This window comes from Vipera berus, assembly GCF_964194415.1.
Source record: "Vipera berus genome assembly, chromosome: 3".
Taxonomy (NCBI): domain Eukaryota; kingdom Metazoa; phylum Chordata; class Lepidosauria; order Squamata; family Viperidae; genus Vipera; species Vipera berus.
The window spans coordinates 109,405,276-109,428,103 of record NC_138204.1 but is presented as its reverse complement, the minus strand read 5'-3'; the positions used below and the strand labels follow the sequence as shown (position 1 = coordinate 109,428,103).

Here is a 22,828-nt window from a genome sequence, read left to right as displayed (position 1 = left end):
CATCAAGTTTTTGTCACTTTACTAGGCGACTGGCGGTACTCGGATGTTGCCATATCCTAAAAGTGGTACAGTGGGTGAAAAGGTTGAAAAGCCCTGGTCTAGAAATATTTTGGTCATTATCATTAAAAGAGGTAAAATCATTACTGGTATATTTCCTTACCAAATGGACAAAAGAAATGCTGCTCCTTCACTTTAGAATGTGAAATGGTCAATTTCATCTCAGCAAATCCTTCCCAGCACAGTGCCTTGCTGTGCACTCCCAGAAGCTGATGGGATTCTAAGTCCAAAACACCTAGAGCAAGGGTGTGAAATTCGTAACGTCATGTGACGTGTTGAGACATATCGTGACTTTTTCTGCATTGCTGGCAATGGGGTAGCCGCGGTTTTGGCATGATGCATCCGGCCTGTGGGCTGGCAGTTTGACACCCCTGACCTAGAGGATACTATTTTTTTGTATCCTTGATATAAACCAAAGCATCAGCAAAGCACTAGCACTTTACAGCCCTAAGCAGTTTACAAAGTCAACATATTGCCCCCAACAAAAGAGTAATATAATTCTGAATAGCAGGAACTGGTAAAGACTATTGTAGGATAAAGCATCTATTTAATTCCCTGACTTATGTCCTTCCCATTCAGTTTTCCATCGTAGGAATTGAAGGCTGGACTAGATATGGTAGAGAAAAACCATGTTCTTATCAGGTACAAAAAATATGGCCTTTATGTCTTTTCATGTCCGTTTGTCCCAAATGATTTAGTGTTCTATAAGGAGAAGGTAAGTAAAAAGACCAGATTACTGAGACTCTGGGCCTCATCCCTAGTGCTCCATCGCACCATTTAATAGGCATACAATAAGCTAGAATCTTGATTTACTTACTCCACATGAACAGCTGCTGCCTAGTAAGTAAGTGCAATAAGTAAGCAGAATGTGTTGTGGGTTGGTCAACCAAATGGATTCGGGTAGTCTAATACAAGTAGTCTCCTTTTGTGTTTATGCTTGGTTGAACATGTGGTGGCATGTCTTTGTTTTGTTTGTGTTATCCTTTCTGTTTTTATCATTCTCATAAATTGAACAGAACTGATTCATAACAGCTTTGGCTGTCCGAGGTGATTTGTCCAAAAATCAAAATAATTTAAATTTACAATGCATCTAGGATGCTGACATGTTCTTACTTGCTTCTGTGTGTAGGAATGATAAAGAGGGGTCAGTATGTGTAATTCAGGATGTCACATGTTCCAAAAACATCTATCTAGCATTATACTGCTGGGTTACTAATCAAGTTCAGGGTTCATTTCATTAAAATCGAATTGGACACTCCAGGATGAATCCAGAATTACTAGAATCCTTATTCACTTGTGGACATCCAGGATCACAACAGGGAATCATGTAGGTTTACCAACAGCATTTGTGTTTTGTGCGAAGGGGTTGTTCAATTTTACACAAAGGTAGTCACAAATAAGTTGGTAAAGAGATATATACAGGTAGTCCTCAATTTATGACCATGATTGAGCCGAAATTTCTATTGTTAAGCGAGACATTTGTTAAGTGAGTTTTGCCCCATTTTATGACCTTTCTTGCCAGAGTTGTTAAGTGAATCACTGAAGTTGTTAAGGTAGTAATAAGGTTGTTAAGTGAATCACTGAGGTTAAGGTAATAACAAGGTTGTTAAGTGAATCTGGTTTTCCCATTGTCTTTGCTTGTCAGAAGGTTGCAAAAGATGATCACATGACCCCGGGACACTGCAGTCGTCATAAACATATGCCAGTTGCCAAGTGTCCAAATTTTGATCACATGATCATGGGAATGCTGCAATAGTTGTAAGTGTGAAAAATTGTCGTAAATCACTTTAGATGACAGACAACTGTATGTCCTCCAGTAAATAAAAACATTAGCACTGCTTTTTATATATCACATCTAACTAGGGTTTGTATCACATCAGTCTATGGAAAAGGATTCCTACGGTTAATTGTGTCTCCTTGGAAAAAAGAAAGCTTTTTTGGGGGGGGGGCGTGGACAACAAGGTTTTTTTTCCTGAGGAGTTTCTATTCTTCGGTGTGAGGATATATAGATTAATGAATAGATGCAGCCCAATCTAGGATTTGTTCATTTGCAAGAATTAAATCTGAAATGTATGTACCTTGCAGGAAATGAGCAAATGACAGGTGTGAGGCAGTGCAGTGAAGAGCTGAGTTGCTGAGAAAAGGAGTCACCAGTCCCATGGAGGGAAGCATATTATGCAAATAGAGTTAAATCTAGGCAAGGGAGAGAGACTTTTAAAAATCATTTTCCTAAATAATTCTGTGTGAAAACCCAGGTCAGGTCAAAACCTGGCATTATTTGGCACAGTAGGAGGTGTTCATGAATAGGCCTGGAGGGAATTAAAAGTCTTATATGATTAAAACACCTGAGAAGGAAAGTGAGGGTGCATGCATGCCCAAGGAAGTCGTGAATAAGGAGCAGTGCAGATTATAAAGTGCAGATTTGTCTATTGGCTTCATATCTTAGAATCACAAGTTTTAGTTTAATAATGTTGATTGGCCTAATCATTGGAACATCAGCATGCTGTTCTTATGGAACAGGGCCGAGGGGGATCCTGAACAGAGCTGAGAGGACCAGGGCTGAATCAGATGTAAGGCTTTACTCCGTTATTTTGCTTCTCATGATGATTGGTTAGATGCTTCTAGGATACCTTGAAACAGGAGCTGTAGATAGATCTTTTTTTAAAGAACAATATTTGAAGGCATGCTGTCCTCAACCCAGAGGTCACATTCAGTCTTCCCTCGGGAAAAAGGTGGTATATAAATCGAAATAAATTGAAATAAATAATAGTCCTGATAGTCCCGCACTCATCCTGTGTTCTGAAATTATACACAAAATAGTATCTAAGGTTTGCACGTTTCTTTAAGGAGAAATGTTGATTATGCAGAACTTTCTGGAGAAGTTATTTGTATGAATGGCTAAAGATTTGCTACTATTTTTGTCTCCTCCCCTCCAGCATCTGCTGTCCAACGCTCCATCCTACATTGTTTATGCTAGTGCCGATTGTGTGTAGAGGTAGTCCTTGGTTATGACAGCAATTGATTCCAGAATTGAGTGATAAAGTTGTAAAGAACAATGTCATGTGACTATTCCGCTTAATGATGGTAATCCCAGTACTCCTACTTTCACATCATTAAGCAAGGACATCACGTGGCCACCATTCGTGACTGCCTGCCTAGCTTCCCCTTGAATTTGTTTATCAGAAACACTAGAAGATTTAATCTTAGGTTGGGGTGTTAGGATGATATTCCCTTGATGACATGTCTTTAGGTGATCAATTGAGGAGGCTTGCAGATAACATCCTCAATTTTACTTTTACTCTCCAGTCCACTGAATCTGAGATGTTGTAGATCAGAGGCCCCCAACCTTTTAGGCACCAGGGACCGGTTCTGTGGAGAGAGGTTTTACCGTGGATTGGAGGGGGTGTGGCTTCGTTTGCTGCCTGCATTCATGGATGGGGTTTCTCTTGTTTGTGTGGCCTGGTTTCTGGCATGTCGCGGCCCAGTGCTGGTCCATGGACTGAGGGTTGGAGACCTCTGTTGTAGATAGTTTTACCCATTTCTTTCTCTTTTTTTGGTTACACTTCTCTCCTACATTAGTGTATCATTATAGGGAAGATGATAAAGCCAAAGAGGAAGTGAATGGGAGAATCTTTTCTCCTCTTAATGGAAATTTCAGTGAAGTTTGCTTCACATTGATATAATAAATGACCAGGAAATCTCCTATGTAATTTTTCTCTGTCCAGCAACAGTTAAAAGAACATGAGCATGGCCAGTAGGAAAAAAAATCTAATTATAATTAAAATAATAATTTAGGAAATCAGTAGTCTCCATATAATTTTTAAAATGTTAATTTACTGATAGATTTGTTAATATACTTTGTATTATATCAAATCATTAGATTTTCACATTAAGTAAGGTGACCAGGAATTTCCAGAGGTGCAACTTGTCTTCATACTGAATAGCAAACTAATCCAGCTGAGAATTATGTGGGAAAAATGGTTTAGAAGACTTCTTCATGAACTTAAGAGCACATGGGAAGTTCTGCAAGTTTTTTCTTCCAAGAAATGTCAGATAACCTGATCAAAGATCATTGATATCTCATCTAGGCTGACTCTGAAGTTATTCTTCATTTTAATAATGAACTGTATCTTGTTAAAATGCAAATTCTCCTGCACCAATAATTTAAAAGTTCATTAGGTTTTATATTTAACTGAATAGCTAGGAAGCAGAATTGACCAACTACTCTAATTTTAAATTATATTATCTAGGATTTAAAGATGAACAGAGTACAATTTAAGAGTAAATTGATAGTCTTCTGTCATCTGTCATTTTGTCATCTGAGGGTTTATTTATTTTATTTATGTTTTGTATTAATCAAATGCCCATGTCCCTCAGAGGAGGGAGGGTTAAGATTTTCCTCCTTATTCTAAAGATGTTTTGACATTTTTCAAACCTTCAAAAAAAGTTTTACATCCAAATAAACTTCACTTTGTATTGCTTTCAACCTATGTGCTGTTTTAAATAAAAACATAGAGAATTTTCATAAAACATTCAGATGGACACAGAAACATATTGTTGAGTTCAATTTGCCATTTCTCATTATACTTCACCCTAGCAATTAGCACTAGTGAAGCATTTGTTTCCCCCTGCAGCCTTAAAAGTTTGGAGGGAGGGAGGAAAGAAGGAAAGGAAAGGAAAGGAAAGGAAAGGAAAGGAAAGGAAAGGAAAGGAAAGGAAAGGAAAGGAAAGGAAAGGAAAGGAAAGGAAAGGAAAGGAAAGATGGAAGGAAAGGAAAGAAAGGATGGAAGGAAAGGAAGGAAGGAAGGAAGGAAGGAAGGAAGATAAAATAGGAGAGTTGGTCTAGTCCAAAGAGTTGTGAATTGGAGAGATAAAAGGGAGGCATACTCTGAATAGAAAGCAGCCATTATGTAGATGCCATCCCAGGAAAGACAGATGTAGTCTATTATCTAGTTAGCTGTTCAGGAAAAAGTTTCCAATAAACTGAAGTTTTTTCCTTAATACCCTATTCTGGTAGCCATGTGCCTCACTTTATAAAAGTCTTCTTTTAAAAGGATGCATACTCTATGCCAAGTTTCAACATAAAGAGTCTTTGCAAGGAAGGGCAGGATGCTTGAGGTAGCCTGTTATCTAATTAGCATAGAATACTGATCTGTAGCTGTAGCTTTTGCCACTCTGCTGAAATATACTGCAGTTTATTCACAGAAAGTATTTATACATTTGCCTGTATATATAGAAGCAAATGTATAATTTATGTAAGTAGCACATACAAGTTTTAGGAACCTGAGTTTTTTTTTTGTGGGATGGGGTGATGCACACTACTCAACAGCATTATTTCTCCTTGTGTGGAGAGAAATCATATACTTGCCATGACCTGCAGTATATACAAATTTATGGCAATAATAAGTGTTTTGATTACTAAGAAAATGGGAACTGGAAGAAGATAAGTGGGAGAGCGTTTTGGCTTTAATTTCTTTTTGGCTTCTGTGTGCTCAGGTCTCATTCTGCCAGGCAATCTGCCAAACTTAATAGAAGAGAGGAACTTCCAATGTAACTTGTTAAGTGTTAGAAATTGAGAGAGTTGCATACTGTGTTATTGGTTTAAATAGGAATTTCAAAATTGCAATATACATATAAAAATATGCTAAGCACTATATGCTGGTATTTCCTGGAGTTGAAATCTGAAGATATGAAACTAACTTTGTAAAATCCTTATCACTTCTACATGTTAAGGAATGGAACAGAATCCCCAATAACGTATTCAGTAAAGAAAAGAGGAACATTTAAGGAAGATACTTAGAACACAGAAATATTAATTCTCTAAAACTTAATTCTTTTTCTGCAAGTATGTTCTGTTTTTAAACCAAAATCTCCAAAATTGCTTTAATGTTTTTAAAGAATTATGTTGAAACTCTATTTGCTAGAACATAATATTTTACAAGCCCCTTGGCCTCTAGCACATTTGTGCAAGTGGTAACTGAAGGATTACAGCTGAAGGATCTGGGCCTCAATAACTCATAATTATTATCACTGATTATGTCAAATCCAGGTTTATATTAGGAATCATTGTCAAATTATCCGTTCTGGCATCTTCCTTATACAGTTCATTTCACCATCACCTTCTTCTGGCACTTTTAGATGGATGAATAGGATTTTCAGCTTAGCTCCTTCTGGTCTCTCATGAAATATGACAGAAGACACTTCACATATGGAAAATCTCTGGCTGTAGTGATCCAGCTCTCACTCCTAGTTCCACATTCCAAGGCATTTATTTTACTCATGTTTTCTCCATCCTACCCTATCCCTGCCCTCTTATTAAGGAAAACAACAACATTGGCTTTCTAAATTCCACTTGACAGTGGAAGAGAGCTCCCTCCTTCTGTTGCTGGAAATGCTATTGTTAGTTATAAGTGGAGAGGAAGACTTGTTTTTCTTCCATTCAATCATATCCAGTTCTTGGACAGATTAAGTCCCTGTGGATAAGATTTTTCAAAAGTGATTTGCCATCGCCTCCTTCCTAGGGCTGAGAGAATGCTTGGCCCAAAGTCACCCAGCTGGGTTTATATTTAAGCAGGTTGAGGCTAGTGCAATAGTTGGAAAGCAAGGATGAGCCACTCTTTCCAGCATTCTGCCACACACACATTCCAATTATTTTCATCAAACACCCAACCCTGATTGTTTCGGAATAGCCTAACAAGAGTTTTTGATCACTGCAGAGGCGGGATGTGCCAGAGATGGGAATTATAAGCTTTTCAGACCAGTAGGTAGAACTCTCTTAGCGAAGCTGTCAGTGATCAGAAAGTTACCAGTTGCTGCAGGCCAGCTGGAGAAGTAGTTGCTCCTTTGTGCCCTTATTTCCCTTCATATCTTTTTGTATCTTTCCTTACAGATCTCTGAGGTCCTGTGAATTGAATAAGGAAGCTTTTGTTAAGAGGGTAGAATTTAACTTCCTGAGAGGTTTGAGAGCCCATTTTACAGTCAGAAACCATTTCAGGTGCAGGAAGTAACAGGAGTTCACAATGTTCTCTCACACTGTGGTAAATACTAATAGAAAGACTTGAGTCTGATCACATGGCATATAAATAGCAGTCCTAGCCTTTGGTAACTGGTGCCTAAATGACAATGGAGTATGTTTCATCTGCTCTATTTCAGGACCAGTTCACTTGTTCTCTCCAAGTCATGCAACTAGCCTTGGATGACCCCTGACTCAGTGTAGATGTGGGTATAATTTCTAGTCAGGTCCCTAGTTATTCCACTGAGTGTTGACCAAAGTTCATGTAATCAGGACAAGAGATTCCTGCAGCTTTGCTTCTGAAAGTGTGCATTTGTTATAGCTACTCAGTTGCAAAAGGAAAGCTAGGGATAAAAGCAGAGACAAAATTGGACTTCAATGTGTGAGGAAGGAAAGAGATGAACCATGAGAAAAGGATGGGTTGGGAGGTCAAAACCTGCCAGTTCTACATGGATAATTTAATAGTTTGAGAGATTAGTTCATCCTTGTCTTAATAACCTTGACAACTCAAATTGCCACTTTAAAGTCAATCTCCACCTACACAGCTGATTGGAAAGTGGAAGTCTATAGCAACACAATATTAATAATAACAACAATTTTATTTCTCAGCTTTCTAAAGCTTCAAAGAGACAGCTTCCCCCTCACACCCACCCTTGACCAACAATGGAGCTGCCAATAATGGACAATGACAGATAAGTCGTTTCAATAGCTCATTCTGAGCATTTAGTTTAATGCAAAAAGAACCTCTTGCTTAGCATCAGCATGGGATGAACTCAGCTACAAATTTGTTGTTCTTTGGATGGCAATCAGCCAGGGCTTACTTGATGACTGTTTTATGTTGAATTGGCTAAAGAAACTGACAAGACTGAGATACTGGGGCCAACACAAAAATAAATTATACACTTTCCAAGGACAATTAATTTATTGAAATCCAATCTATAGCTTTACTGCAACTCATTTATTTATTTTTTATGTTATTCCATCCTTCCTTTGAAATTTTCTAGTCTGCCTACATACACTGGCATTATTTTGTCTTATCTTCGTTACTGTCCTGTGAATTTTATAGATGTGTAGAACTCTGGTTCTTCCCACTTTTATTTGAAACATCACACACCATAAAATGCTAAGGTGATTTGTTAATAAGACACTCAAATGTGTACAAAAATATCTATCGTTGTACTTGGATATTTCCTTGATCACTTGTATATCTTCCAAATATATTTCTCAAAGTGTTCCACTTTACTGCAACTTGGTTTTCTGGGTTAAATGATAATAAGGAGTATTGTGGTGTAGACGGGGTAACAAAAAAGCACGACTGAAGAAGGATACAATTGATATAAAGTCTGGTTCTATTTCTGCTATTCTTTTTGTATTCCTTAATATAATTCTGCACTCCTTTTGAATACATGATTCTGGCAACCATCATTGCGAACTGCATTGTTTTGGCCTTGGAGCAGCATCTCCCTGAAGATGATAAGACACCTATGTCTCGCAGATTAGTAAGTTGACTTTGATTCTTGTTTGATTTTCCTTTCTTCTAGATAGTACTGAAGTTTTTTGACTTTATAATTGCTGTCTCAAGGATAATAGATCAGTAGCTATTCAGTTTTGTCTTGACCTTCAGAGCTTGGGGAATTATCATGATTTAGAATAGTCTTCTAGTCTTTTAGCAAAGGCTGGAGAAGTTTGTTGTAACTTCAGAATTCCAACTCCAGGCGGCACAGAACACTCTTGCCTCTTATTTCTTCTGAAAATTAGTCTAGGCCAAGTTGCCATTTTCCTGGTTGTACAGGGCAAGAAACTATAAAATGGCTGGAAGCATAAAAACAAAATTCAGTCAAAAGATTGAGGTATGGAAACCAGGATTTATTTCGAGGATTTGTTTTTGAAACTGTTTCCTGTTTCCACACTCTTCATGGAGCCACTCTGAATATGGACAAGTTAGTAAGCCTAAGAAGTAAATGTTGCATGGGATGGGGAGATAAGATAATGATGGATGCCCACTTGTCACCAGATGTAGTGGCATAGAATATTATGTTTAACACTATTAAAATGTACTATATGATCTAACTAATTGAAATTCTACTGATTTTTATTGTTGCTTTAAATATTTAGCAGGTTGTTTGTGTGTGTGTGTGTGTGTGTGTGTGTGTGATAGAGAGAGAGAGAGAGAGAGAGAGAGAGAGAGAGAGAGAGAGAGAGGAAAGGGAGGGAGAGAGAACTAGCAGGCAAGGATGTTTTCATTAATCACAAAGAGCCTAAGCTTAAGGAAAGGAATTCTTTGGATGTTGACATGTCCATCCCACTTAAGGAAAATTCTTCTGAAATCAATAGGACTGGTTAGATCTTGTCTGGATAATCAGTCAGAACTAATGATTTGTGGTTTTTAATTTAATGAATATATTCTGAAAAAATTCAAGATCATCTCAGTAGATAGTCTAAGACTATGACCTGATTAAATCCTAGTGAATTTAATTGGACTGAATAAACATAGTTAATCTAAATTCAAATTAGGAATTGCAATTAGGAAGTTCTAAAAATTTCTCCTTGATGTTTGCTAATTACAATTTCTGGTCTGTTTGTTTCCTCTGTTATTATAGGAAAAAACAGAACCTTATTTTATTGGGATCTTTTGCTTTGAAGCTGGCATTAAAATAGTTGCATTGGGATTCGTTTTCCACAAGGGATCATACCTGCGAAATGGATGGAATGTCATGGATTTCATTGTGGTCTTAAGTGGGTAAGTTTGTCTTATTCATAGTCATTGCATTATTTAAAGCTGCTGAGATCATTTTCAGAGTGTTAATGTGTGCCAGAACAATCTCTTTTTTTAAGTAAAAAGCAGGTTCAAGTGAAAGAATTTACAATAGGAAGGAAAGACATACTTAACCATTTTTCTAACAATCTGCTTCATTAATCATTCTTCAAGCCTAATCACCTCAATTGGATTTTTTAAAAACAAACTTATTGTTTGTAGAGAAATGAATGTAAAAAAATTTAGATGTGCAAAAAGGGGAAAAGGTCATGAAAAATTACAAAAATAAAACAAAAGGTGAAGCTATTGATGTATATGACATACATCTACCTGAGGGGGGTAAAATTAATTCTTGTCTGACATTACAAAATATCATAAAATCTATGCAACAGAAAACACATTGAATCAATTTTTTCAGTAGATAAAATGCCTTTTCAAAAACACATAAGTCACACATCTCTGGAATTCAATCCTTAATATGAGGAATATGAATAATTTTCCAATTCTCAGAACAATTTTCTAACCAACATTGTAGGCCCAAAAGTAGTCAAATTCCAAGTACATAATTTAACATGACATTGCAATGTGTTTGTATATAATCTATAGCTATGTTTATAGTTAATGTTATGTTATCAAAACATGATTGTGATGATTCTGAATAGAATAGAATAGAATAGAATAGAATAGAATAGAATAGAATAGAATAGAATAGAATAGAATAGAATAGAATAGAATAGAATAGAATAGAATAGAATAGAATAGAATAGAATAGCAGAGTTGGAAGGGACTTTGGAGGTCTTCTAGTCCAACCCCCTGCTTAGGCAGGAAACTCTATACCAGGTTGCTTCTCTCCTTGATTAGTAAAAATTATTTAAAATAATTGTCAAATATATTATTTCTATCTATAGGGTAGCCACTTACCATAGGCAATTTATCTTTCATTGTAAGGAATAAGGTGGCAACTATATCATGCCAAATAAATATATCTGAACTCAAGGAAAATGTTCCTATTCTCAAATGGTAATTTTAATTTTCTAGTTCCTAAAGCATGAAGGAAAATTCCATAGGTTCTACAAATTTCTACTTGTGAGGTCTTTTAATCTGTGAATTACCAATTCTCTGACATTTATTCCATGTGTGGCAAAGTAGTAATATTTTGTGCTGGTAACTGAAGAGGCTTTATTGTAAGGCATAAAGCTGGTAAGGCAGGAACCAACTCTTTATAGGACAGAAAGCAACTGTTGTGTCAACCATGTGGAAGTATCTCAAAATCTCAAGACAATGAAGCAACAAGTAAATGTCCAATGATTTGAAAAGGTGGGAGCATAGAATTAAAAACATTTTATTGTAGGTTTAATATATGGGCTTGTTCTCTCTCTCTCTCTGAATTATATAAATGTGTGTGCATGTAGGCACAAATGCACATGATGCATACGACAAAGTTAGGAAGCATTATGAGTATTTTGGGGAAAATACTTTTCTTTGGATAGATCAAGAGTTAGTGGCCTAGTTAAGACATCAGGTTAGCTGGAAGATTCTAACACCTACCTAACATGAAACCAGCTAGATGATCTTAGGAAAGTCAAAGTTTCTGAGCCCTAATAAGTAGGCAAAGGTAAAATCTCGTCTGAAAATCTTATCAAGAAAACTGCAGAGACTTGTCCAGGCAATCATCAGGAGCTAACATTGACTTGAAGGTACCTTCTCCCCTAAACAAACAAACAAACCCTTTGGGTATCTTATGTTGGTCTCTGGAGAATAAAATCTCCTCATATGTTTATGGTTGTGTAAAATATATAAACATACAAGAGCTACTTCTCTTAGATAGGGAGTGGAAACACCTCATGACTTATTTTGTTTTTTTGAAAAAGTCCAGTGCAAAATAGAGAAAATATTTATGTCATTCTTCTCTAGGAGGAGAATTTGATTCAAAAAGTTACAGCAATTTGCTCTTCGGGGTGTTTTTCTATATTGGATATGGAGAATATTCAGAGGTGCTTTTTAGCATTAGGAGGGAAACTTAGGAATGGAATGGAACTCAGAATATGATTCCAGATAAACCATAATTACTGTAGTTTTTCATAAAGACCCAATTCCAGTTAAAATTATCTCAGGCAACTAGGGATGAGAGATCTTTACCTCAATGTTGGAGAGTCACTTACAGTCAAAATAAATAGCACATTGGCAAGAAGCACTATTTAACAGAATAAGAGCATTGGAGGTTTTGGGGTTCTTCTCTAGTCCAACCCCCTGCTCAAGCAGGAAACCCTATACCTTTTCAGACAAATTGTTGTCCAGTCTCTTTTTAAGAACCTCCAGTAATGGAGTATTCACAGCTTTTGGAAGCAAGTCGTTCCGCTGATTAACTGTTCTAACCTGTCAGGAAATTCCTCCTTACTTCTAGGTTGCTTCTCTACTTGATTATTTATGTTTTAATTTATCTATGATATGTTAGTATAATGTAAGTTTCTTACATATAGCATTCTTATTAATAAGGCTACTGGCTTGAAAAAAAACATCCTAGTTTGTTGGGAGCTGACTAAGGAATGCCTGGAAGATGAGCATTTATGAGAGATGAACATTTATAAGTGAGCATTTATGGTCATTGGTGTCCATCCCTATACCAAAATGAAAAAAAAATATGTTTCTTAATGATATTGCAATAGGTCGAAGATACATGTACTATGTCATGAAGCATGTTTGATCACTTAGACACCTTACTTGTCTTTCTATAGAAGCAAATGGGTATGATGAAGAGTCTTCCCTCACTGCTAGCCTGCTTGGATTCTAGACTAGATACAGAGGAGAGAGACAGGGTGCTTCTTCTCTCCAATATTACTCCTATCTCACCTGTATACTATTCCTAATTGTCTATAGCCTAGGCTGACATATAATGTTTACTTATATAATCAGTGAAGTTTTATCCATCTTCTCCTCTGCTTTATTCTTCCAAGAGCAACACAACTTTGTGTGTTTATTAGCTTATAATATAAAATATGAAAATACAAAACAAATAGTAGGGAACAAAGATAAGGGGAAGGGAAAAAGAGAAGTGTGGAAAGGAAAAAAAAGGCTTTGTCTTCTGATTCCCATTGTTGCAGTAAAATAAGGCATTAACATCGAACCTCAACTTTTTACATTTCTATAGTAGTATAAACTACCCATTTCTGTAACAACAAATCACTCTAATCAGTAAAACCCAAAATCAAAGTATTATTTTTTTCCACCTCAAGCACAAAGTCCAGAAATGGTTCCCAAGTAGAAACAAAAGTATTTATATTCTTTTTTTTATCAGAACAGTCAATTTAGCCATCTCTGCTAATTCCATCAAATTTATAGCCATTTATCCATGGTGGGAATTGAAACATCCTTCCATTTTTGTGCATTAAGTAGTCTTGCTGCTGTCAACATATATAAAATCAGAGTTCCAAATTTTTTCCGCCAAGTCTTTTTCTATTAGGCCCAGAAGAAAATTTTCTGGTTTTCACTTTAAGAATTTTCTGTATTAAAATATTTATTATTTATTTTATTATTTGGATACCCATAGTTTATATACCGCCCCTCTCCCGAAGGACTCTGGGTGGTGTACAGGGCAATTAAAACACTATATGCAATATGAAACCTACTCCAATATTTCTTTGCTTTATCGCAGTCCACCATAAATGATAAAACTAGAATGTATACATTCTATAAAAGGTATCTCAAATGAATGTTGGAAATGTAAATGTAAAGAGCAAAACAACTTTGTCATTGCCTTCAGGGAAGATGGGCCTAGTGTCAACAACTGGAAAAGTATGGGATAGTGCTTTTTGTGATATTGTCCATAATAGATCAGATTAGGTAACTTGTATTATGTGCTTCTAAACACCTGACTGGAATTATGACAAATGACAGAAAGTGGAGGGGGAAGGAATTTGGTAATAAATCTATTGATAGGAATAGGATCAACCCTAGATCAACTTGGAGAAGGTAGCAAATATACTGTACATGCAGAATTGCATATTTCATTCCAGGCAGCATGGAAATTTTTATCTGTGGGAAAGGATTTTTTTCTTTTGCATCATTAAAATGAATAGTAAAGTGTATTTGCTTTTTTCCACAGTTCCATTCTATTAAAGAACTAAATTGAATTTTACTAGGATTAATCAAAATATTAGGTCTCTGGCAAATGTTTGGTTCAGGTAAATAATAATATTGACAGTTGATTTGGATTAAGAATTTATAGATTGTTGGTTATTAATGTTGTCAGTTGTGTTTGGTCTTGGACCATAAGTACATTCTGATTGATTGATTATTTGTCAACTGTGTTAAGCATCACTGTCATATCTTTTGAACTCTTCCCCCTTCCCAATCTCTCTACTTGTTTATGCTTTCACATCCATTGACAGTGATCTTTATAGAAGGCAATCACAAATTATTTTTTAAAAATAATATTATACCTTAGTGTATTCTGGATTTGCAGGATCATAACTTCCAGTAGTTACTGCCATTAAAATCTAGCAGCTGGAAGTTAAATTGCTCAGATCAAAGGGCAAAACTTTGTAAGAGACCAATGCCTGGGTCAAGTGAGCAGATCCTGAATTAGATTAGAGTAGAAGTGCAGAGTTACTTGATGTTTTCCTGGATAGCTCTGGGGCTACATCTGACTTTTCGAAGACTGAATGCAATTCTCTTAGCTGTGCAAAAGCTCATGAAACTTGGGACCCAGGTTTCCTAAGAGGAATTGTGTGTATGAGAGATTCTGTAATAAGCCTGCCTTCTTTTTTAATGGCATCACTAATCACAGTATTAATTTTAAAACTGATGTGACTCTATAATTTGAAGCATAAGATACATTATTATAATTATATTTAAAGGGGGAAAAAGTGAAGCAGGTATTGTAACATGAACTTCTCATTTCTGTTATAAAATAACACAATATTTTATCTGGTTGTGTTTTACAGTTTTTAAAATGATTTTTTATGTTTTTCTTAATCTTTGATTGGGAGCCACCCAGAGTTGGCTGAAAGATGGGCAGTTATACAAATGTTTTAAATAAATAACACCATGATTGGTGTATTGATTAATGTGCTCTTCCTTATTTCCATTTTAATTTAATGCAATATCATTCTTAATGGATGCCAGTGTTTTGAGTTAGGCCACGTCAGGAAACAGATATCACAAGAAATACTAGATCTCTACTTCATTGATATAGGCAAAACAGAATTTTGAAAGCATGTTTCTCCTTCCTTCCGTTTTATACCAAAGAGAATCAAAGCAGGACAATCTTTAGTTTCTTTATCATGCTTCCTTGTTTTCCCAAGCTAATCCCATGTTTTAGTAAAGGTGGCTATGTATATTCTTTCCAAGATTGGTTTTGTGCTGTCTACAATGGATTTGTGTTACTCTAATAGTAAGAAGCATTTGTAGTTGGAATTCAGAACCTTATAATTGCAGATAGAAAGGAACAGTTTTGTATGGCAGAAATTATAGTTAACTATTTCTATTGGGGCTTTATGTTTTTATAACATTAAGATTATTTCCAGATTATGGGCATGGTTTATTTTGCATAGCCGGACCAGGAATAGAATGTGCTTTGCAATTTTTTTTTCTCTGTGAACAGATAGGAGATATATTTTTCAAAGACAGAGTACAAAAAAGCCTAAAGAAGTTCATTGCACTGGAAAAGCCCTGTGTTGTTCAAGTAGTAACCTCCTGTAGCATTCTTCACATCTGGCATTTAAATGTTGAGGGCATTCCGGACTAGCTACCTATAGTCCTCCATGGGTTGCTGCTTGAGTTATCATTTTTGTTCAGAATCAAGTTACTGGTTTTTGTTCTTAAATTTGTTAAATATTCTTCTGTCCAGTATCTTCTGTTATGTAGCCAGATTTCAGTATTTTAGTATTTTAAATACATTGCAACAACAGTGAAATAATGTGTTTGGTGTGTTAAATACACTGAAATGAATACTTATAATCCATTTCTAATTTCCTTGTATATTACTGTTAAAAAACATTTTAACCCATTTTATTAGGATTATTCTTTTTATTTAATTGCATATTATAAGCTGAGATAAATATATTTCTGAGAATTAATTACACACCTAAAAACTATAGAAGTAGTGATTACCTCTCCCTTCCTAAATTGAATCCCGCTGGTCACAACCTATTGAGAAGCTCCAAACATATCAGCTGAGAAAAAGATCAGATTTCATAGAAAACTCAGATTAAAAAAGTAAAATGAAAGATTAGAAAAACTAGAAGATAAAGTACATATTGCTTTCCCCTCTTTCACCTAAGTAGATCAGTGAATAAATGATAATATAGATTGCTCTTGACTTATGACCATTTGTTTAACAACTGTTCGAAGTTATGAGAAAAGTGACTTATGACCAATTCTCACATATATGACCATTGCAGCATCTCCAGGATCACATGATCAGAGTTTGGATACTTATCAAATGGAATGTATTTGTGACAGTTGCAACATCCTGGGACCACATGATCACCATTTGCTACTTTCCCAGGGGCTTCTGACAACCAAAGTCAGTGGGGGAAGCCAGATTCACATAGCAACTGTGTTATTTACTTAATAACCACAGCAAAAATGGTCGTAAAATCAGGCATGACTCACTTAATTGCCATACCACCTAGTGATGGAAATTCCAGTCCCAATTGTGGTTGAAAATAAATATTAGACCTTGGCTAAAATGCTCATAAGCAATTAAATTAATGAAAATTGTCCCAAAGATGGAGGAATTCTTGGAAGTCCACTAGGTAGTTTTCAGTAAGTATATTTAACTCAGATTGCTTATGAGAAACATCTAAATGGCTGTTTGGAAGTCTTCAGTTGTGTGTGACAAACACAGTGTCAGGGCCAACTTCAATACCTCATCCCAAGAAAGCAGTAATTGTGGAAGCAGTTTCTTCCAAAAGGATCTTTTATTAGGAGAAGTTGATAGCAGGCATAATAGACAGGAGGATTTCCCACTTAGCTTAAAGTGTCCCAAGCAAAACCCCACCCCATAGTTCATCCAGTAAGTTCAAATGGGCCAATCCCCAGGTGTTAAGTTTCTTGTGGGAAAAAGGAGATAACATAAGGTCGTCTCCGGTTGCAGTGATGTTTTGGTGGCTTTTCGCACCTTTCCTTGTGAGCGCGGAGATAAACCAGTTGCTGGAGGTTGCATTCCTTTCTTCTCCCCCCCCCCCTTTACTAGCTGACAACAAGAGGAGAGAAAGTTCACAGAAGAAATATACAGAAACAGCAAAGTGTTACATTGTAGCTGTCAGGATTCTGACAGATTAACTCTTTAAAGAACTTCGAGGCACTGTTTACCTTAAAGAGTCTTTATTCGAGTAGCATAGCATCAGCACATACATGGTCGAAGCCGAAATCTGAATTCCCCTCCCCTAAGCATATAGAATCAAAGCACAGTTCCCTCCTATAATTAACAGTCATAAATAACATTCTCCAATTAGTTTGAAAGGCAGACCTTTCTACCAGTTCTCCAACCCGCCATCTCTTATAATCTCTTATTTCAAACAGCCTTGAAAAATGCTCTACTGCTATGTTATTATGTCTAACTAATCCCCATACACAGTTTTCCTCCCCCCAGCATCATCTAATTCTAACTCTAAAAGTAATACACAGAGAAAATTAAAGAGAAAATGGCTGCATCTTCATATATTGTCAAAGCAAGAACATCCATGTTAGCAGCGTTGACAGTAGTGATAGAGGAAGTCAGGGCAATAACCCACTAGCACTCCCCCCTCCCTTCCAGGAGTATGGCAGAACCCAGGAAGAGAAGAGAGTGAGGTTTGGGTTAGGATGAAAGGGGGAAAGAAAGGATTGGGTTAGGAGGGGGAAGAAGGGACCCCTTAGATATGGGTTCTGACACACAGCTTATAAAAAGATAGGGGGAAAGGATTTTTTTTCTTGCAGTTGTGACAAAAAAACTGTAATTTGATTTGCAACTCAAAACTGTTCAAACACTGAAACAGGAATAAATAGTAATCACTAAGTGAAATCAAGTACAGAAAAAACATTAATTCCTAATCAGCATAATGATCAACATTACAAAGTTGCTTATTAAACACGCATACAATATTGTCATTCACCATCTATGAGAAATAAGATACTATCTTGCAATTAATTCTAACTAGCATTTTTGACTTCTTAGCATGGGAAAAATGAGAGGAAAATTATCTTAGTGGCACCATTAGAGTGGAAAGCATAGCCCCTTAATGGAGGAAGAAGCTATGCAGCACTGAAAATGAGAAGTTCCCAATTTACATTTTAGCTTAGAAATGAAATCTCTGAATTGTGCTATAAAAACTGTAACCTAAGCTCTCAAGTGGTTTGTAGTGATCAAAGCAAATCTGTGTTAGCTTGACTTGTTTCCTGCTGCAAGAAACCAGTTTACTCTTTTTCATCATAGCTCTCCCAAGATGAAAAGAAAGCAAGGAAATGCAAAACGTAGGTGAATAGGAGACATAATAAGGACAATTCTAGCTAAATGACACAGCAAAAAAACAAAACAAAAAACAATTTGGGTGCCTGTGAGTGGAGCTTTAAAGGAAGCCCAGATGAAGCTATGATGGAGAGTGCCATGCCAAGATACATAAAGGAGGATCAAGACCTTTCAGTCTTGGGAATTAGAGGCCTTTGGAAAATCGGGAATGGACCAAGCAGTTTTTCTTTATATGAATGTGGGGAAAAATAATTGAGGGTCTGTGTCTTAAATAAAGCCTAGTGAAAGCGAAGAGAAAGTAGTCCTGTTCTTTCTGGAAGAAGAAAGGAGTCAGATACATTCCCCATGTAGTTTTGAAACTTAAGGAAAGTAGAGGAGGTAGGTGGGGGGAAAAGATAAGTCTATTTATTTATTTATTTAATTTTTATCCCACCTTTATTAAAAGATAGTACTTTATTACCATTAGAAGATTGTCTCTGTTATAAGTAGATATTGTGCTAGTAGATTTTAACCATCACTTAGAGAGTATTTTTATCGACTAAGGATAGGAACGCACCAAATGATTGAAAGGAAAGTATTGTTGAAGGAAAAGTCTTCATCAGGGTCCAGTCCAAGCTGGGAATAAACAACATGGTGACTGCTTTAGAAAGAAGGTTGTAGTTTATTGAATAAGAGAGCCAGACAGAAAGATGGCTCTGGAAGAAAAAAAAGCACGTGTAGTAGGGAATGGGTTTTTATACCTTCTTGGGCTTTTGTTTGGAGTTGTTCCTGTGTCATGAACTTTGACCTGAGCCTGAATGTGTCTTTCTGGTATTTTGATGGTGGTGGATTAATCCTATTATGTCCTGTCTTAGAGTTTGGGTCGGGTATGTAGAGTTTAAGGGTCTTTGTCTTCCTGATCTCTTCAGCTTCTAGCTGGAGGGCTCCAACCTTCCTGAATGAATTATTACATCTGCATTTCTAAAAGCTGGTTTCTGCTGAGTTGTCTGGCTGGTGTGTGTGTGTGTGTGTGTGTGTGTGTGTGTGTAGAAGTTCTTGCCTTTTAAAAAGATCTTCTCCATTATTCCTTTGGGAAAATATATTCTGCCTTTTTAATATTCCCAAAAATATTTTTTTCCTCTGTATTGTTCCCACAATCCCCCCTTTATGCCACAAGAGTGTGGATAATACACTTTTACTGGCACAAGATTAAAATTGTTCTGGTCAGGGAAACTTGATAAGCAAGCTTTTAAACTGTTAATGCAAAAAAGGGGAAAAACTAATAGAGGCAGCAGAAAAAGATGCCTGCAATCATGAAGGTCTAAAGTTAGGGCAAAAGTTCTTTTAGGTGGAAAAGAAATTTATACTGTCCAATATTCTGTGCCAATTATTTTCAAATGTTGGCTCAGCCAATCTCAATGTATATATGGTTGTACTTTGACAATAAAGGTTCATTCATTCATTCATTCATTCATTCATGTCACTTTGAGCTTCCAGTCAGGTTTGCATATTCCCCAAAACTCCTCACAGCCATGTTTTGCCTCAATATATAACCACTGGCTGCCCATTTTCAAGTGTTGTTTCCTGCCTTAGCTCTTAGTTTAGTGCATCCAGGTTTGTGATTTCGAATAGAGGTTAGCCAGTGTGCAAGCCAGTCTATTGAGTTTTTTCTTAAATTGCACACAGTGAGCCCTAGGACTCCCACTCTAAGTCCACCAGTGCAAGATATAAAGAGCTTGGGTTTTGGCAATCTCTTTTCTTCTCCCTTCTCAGGGAGACCATATGAATTACAAATTGCCTGAGGGGGTCTGGTTCCATCCCCATTGGAATTTGCAACAAGTTGGGCATGGAAAGCTTTGGTGCTACAGAGCAAAAGTCATCTTGGGGAGCTCTACTGAAGGTTGGTGAAGGGGATAGACTCAGTGTGATTCTGAATGGTGTGTGTGCATGTGTATGTATGCAGCTACTAATACAAAACAGGCAATACAAACATTCTGGACAAATTTTCCCTCCTACCAGTAGATAAGTTCAAGGTGTCCAATACTTGCTGTGCCCATCATTCCCAAATGTCATCTCTCCATAAATACATTCAACTGCTTAATTACAACATAAATGGGGCAAGAAAGAAAATCTTACAATGAGTTTCCACCTTCCCCCCATAGTTTTTCCCTGTTGTCTTCTGAGGCTTCACGTGAGGGCCAATGGCTCCAGGACTCCTTCCTTCCTCTGCAGCTTTCACAGGCACCTCGGGGAATGGTAGGACATGGGAAGATCTGTTCCACTCTGGTTGCATGGTGGCTTTCTAGTGGATAGCTGGATTCAAACACCATTCTCTGGCTCAAATGGGTTGAGGCAGCATCTGGTCAGTGTGCTCTGCTTCCAAAGGTTGTGGAGGTTTTCTGTACAAGGCTGAAAGACATGAGAAAAAGATCCCCTCCCTCATTTTTTGGTGATTCTCCCAGGAGAGGCAGACAAAAGCATGGAGAATAGAGGATAAGAAATGGAGAAGTAGATGGGGGGGCAGGGTAGCTTGCAGATGGAGTTTGAAAAGGTATTAATACTGCAGTTGTTAAAGACACAGATAAGACCAGTCACAACAAAATGGGGACACCACAGATGAGGACAAAAGAGAGGCTGGATTCTGGTAAGAGAACAAAAATGAAAGGTCTCACTTCTGCAATTGAACATTTGCAACATGTTAGAGAGGACTTAAGGACTTGCAGCTTGAAAATGCTAGGCAGCCTGGGAATGCTAAAAGCTCCAAATAATTTTAAAAGCCTAATTTTTTTAAGTTGTGCAATTTGCAGTTAGGAAAGACCAAAGGAAGCAAGATCCAACTGTGATTGGGAAAAGGGTCTTCTCACTCTCTCTCACACAGACATGCACACATTTCTTTCATTCCCCTGGGCTTTAAAGGTAAAATTTAGAGGTACTCACCTTTATTTCTTTCTAAAGCAGCCCACAAGTTCAAAGTTAAAACTCCCTTTACTACCCTTGCTCCACATGGGCAGGGACTGAGAAACCCATCCACAGATACAAGGGGTCTGCTGTCAGCAATATGGAGCTTACCAGTCTCAGTCCATTGGAGAGGTTAGTTTGGAGTCCCATCTGGGGTGCCATGTTGTTGAAGGAAAAGTTTTCATCAGGGTCCAGTCCAAGCAGGAATAAACAACATGGTGACTGCTTTAGAAAGAAGGTTGTAGTTTATTGAATAAGAGAGCCAGACAGAAAGATGGCTCTGGAAGAAAAAAAAAGCACATGTAGTAGGGAGTGGGATTTTATACTTCTTGGGTTTTTGTTTGGAGTTCCTGTGTCATGAACTTTGACCTGAGTCTGAGTGTGCCTTTCTGGTATTCTGATGGTGGTGTGGTTAAGCATATTATGTTTTAGAGTTTTGGTGGGGTATGTAGATTTTAAGGGTCTTTGTCTTCCTGATCTCTTCAGCTTCGAGCTGGAGGGCTCCAACCTTCCTGAATGGATTATTACATCCTCATTTCTAAAAGCTGGTTTCTGCTGAGTTGTCTGGCTGGTGTATGTGTGTGTATGTGTGTATTTGTGTGTGTGTGTGTGTGTGTGTGTGTGTGTAGAGGTTTCTGCCTTTTAAAAAGATCTTCTCCATTATTCCTTTGGGGAAATATATTCTGCCTTTTTAATATTCCCAAAAATATTTCTTTTCTCTGGATTGTTCCCACAGTCTAAAATGCAAATTTCAATTATTCATTTGGTCCCAGAGAACATTCACCATCAAATATTGCACATCTGCTTTTCTCTGTAGTACTAAGTTGATAACTTTAGGAACTGGCAACGCTATTAGACCATTAGGAGTTTTGAGAGAAAGCCATGACTACCACAGAGGAAGGACTGTTGCAAGGGGTTTGGGCATCTAGGCATTCCATTTTGTATGTAGTCACTAAGTGTCAACATTATCTTGATGTTACATAATCTTTTAAATAAACATGCATGCTCACATATGCATAAAATTGATTTCCTTGGGAAACTCATATGACTTGAATCTGCTTTGGCCCATTCTTGGGAGAGGAAATAAAGATTCTCTGAAAGACCCCTATAATTAGTCTCGCTGAAAGAGAAAAGGGATTAAGTTAGAGAAATCTTAATAACTAGAAACTTTCACTTTTCACTTTGAATTGCTGAATTAAAAGTTTATTTGTATTTATTTTTTGCTAACCAGTCATCAGTAGATGGGAGAGGTAGCCATTTAGTTCCATGATAATGGAAAAATGGACAGATGTTCCAAGCTTGCACACTGTTTAGTTCCACTGAGATAGTTTTTATCAAGGAGGTTACGGTACCTAAAAATATAATAAACAGCTGCTTTTGGTTGTCCAAAGGCATATAAAAGCAAAAGAAAATAAGAGTGTGCTGCAGACTGGGAATGAGCTAGGGCTCAGTTTATTTGTTATCTGGGAGGAGTTTGATCCTGCTGGACCTGCTGAAGTGGATGGTATCCTCATGACTATTAGCTTGCCCATCTGTATATTAATTCTTTACTCCTGGCTAAGGTCTCTGGGAAGGTGATGTGTAATTATATTTTATCAGTGATGAATTCTTCTTT

At 36.9% G+C, this 22,828-nt stretch overlaps 1 protein-coding gene across 1 annotated transcript in view; it reads left to right on the top strand.

The window, feature by feature from the left end:
- CACNA1E (calcium voltage-gated channel subunit alpha1 E) overlaps positions 1–22,828 on the top strand; it is a gene marked incomplete at both ends in the record, with an annotated part of 378,714 nt that overhangs the window by 60,343 nt on the left and 295,543 nt on the right. Inside the window, 2 exons of the mRNA XM_081322491.1 lie at positions 8,463–8,568; positions 9,670–9,809. Coding sequence (XP_081178617.1) covers positions 8,463–8,568; positions 9,670–9,809 — 246 coding nt within the window. The remainder of the gene's footprint in view (positions 1–8,462; positions 8,569–9,669; positions 9,810–22,828) is intronic.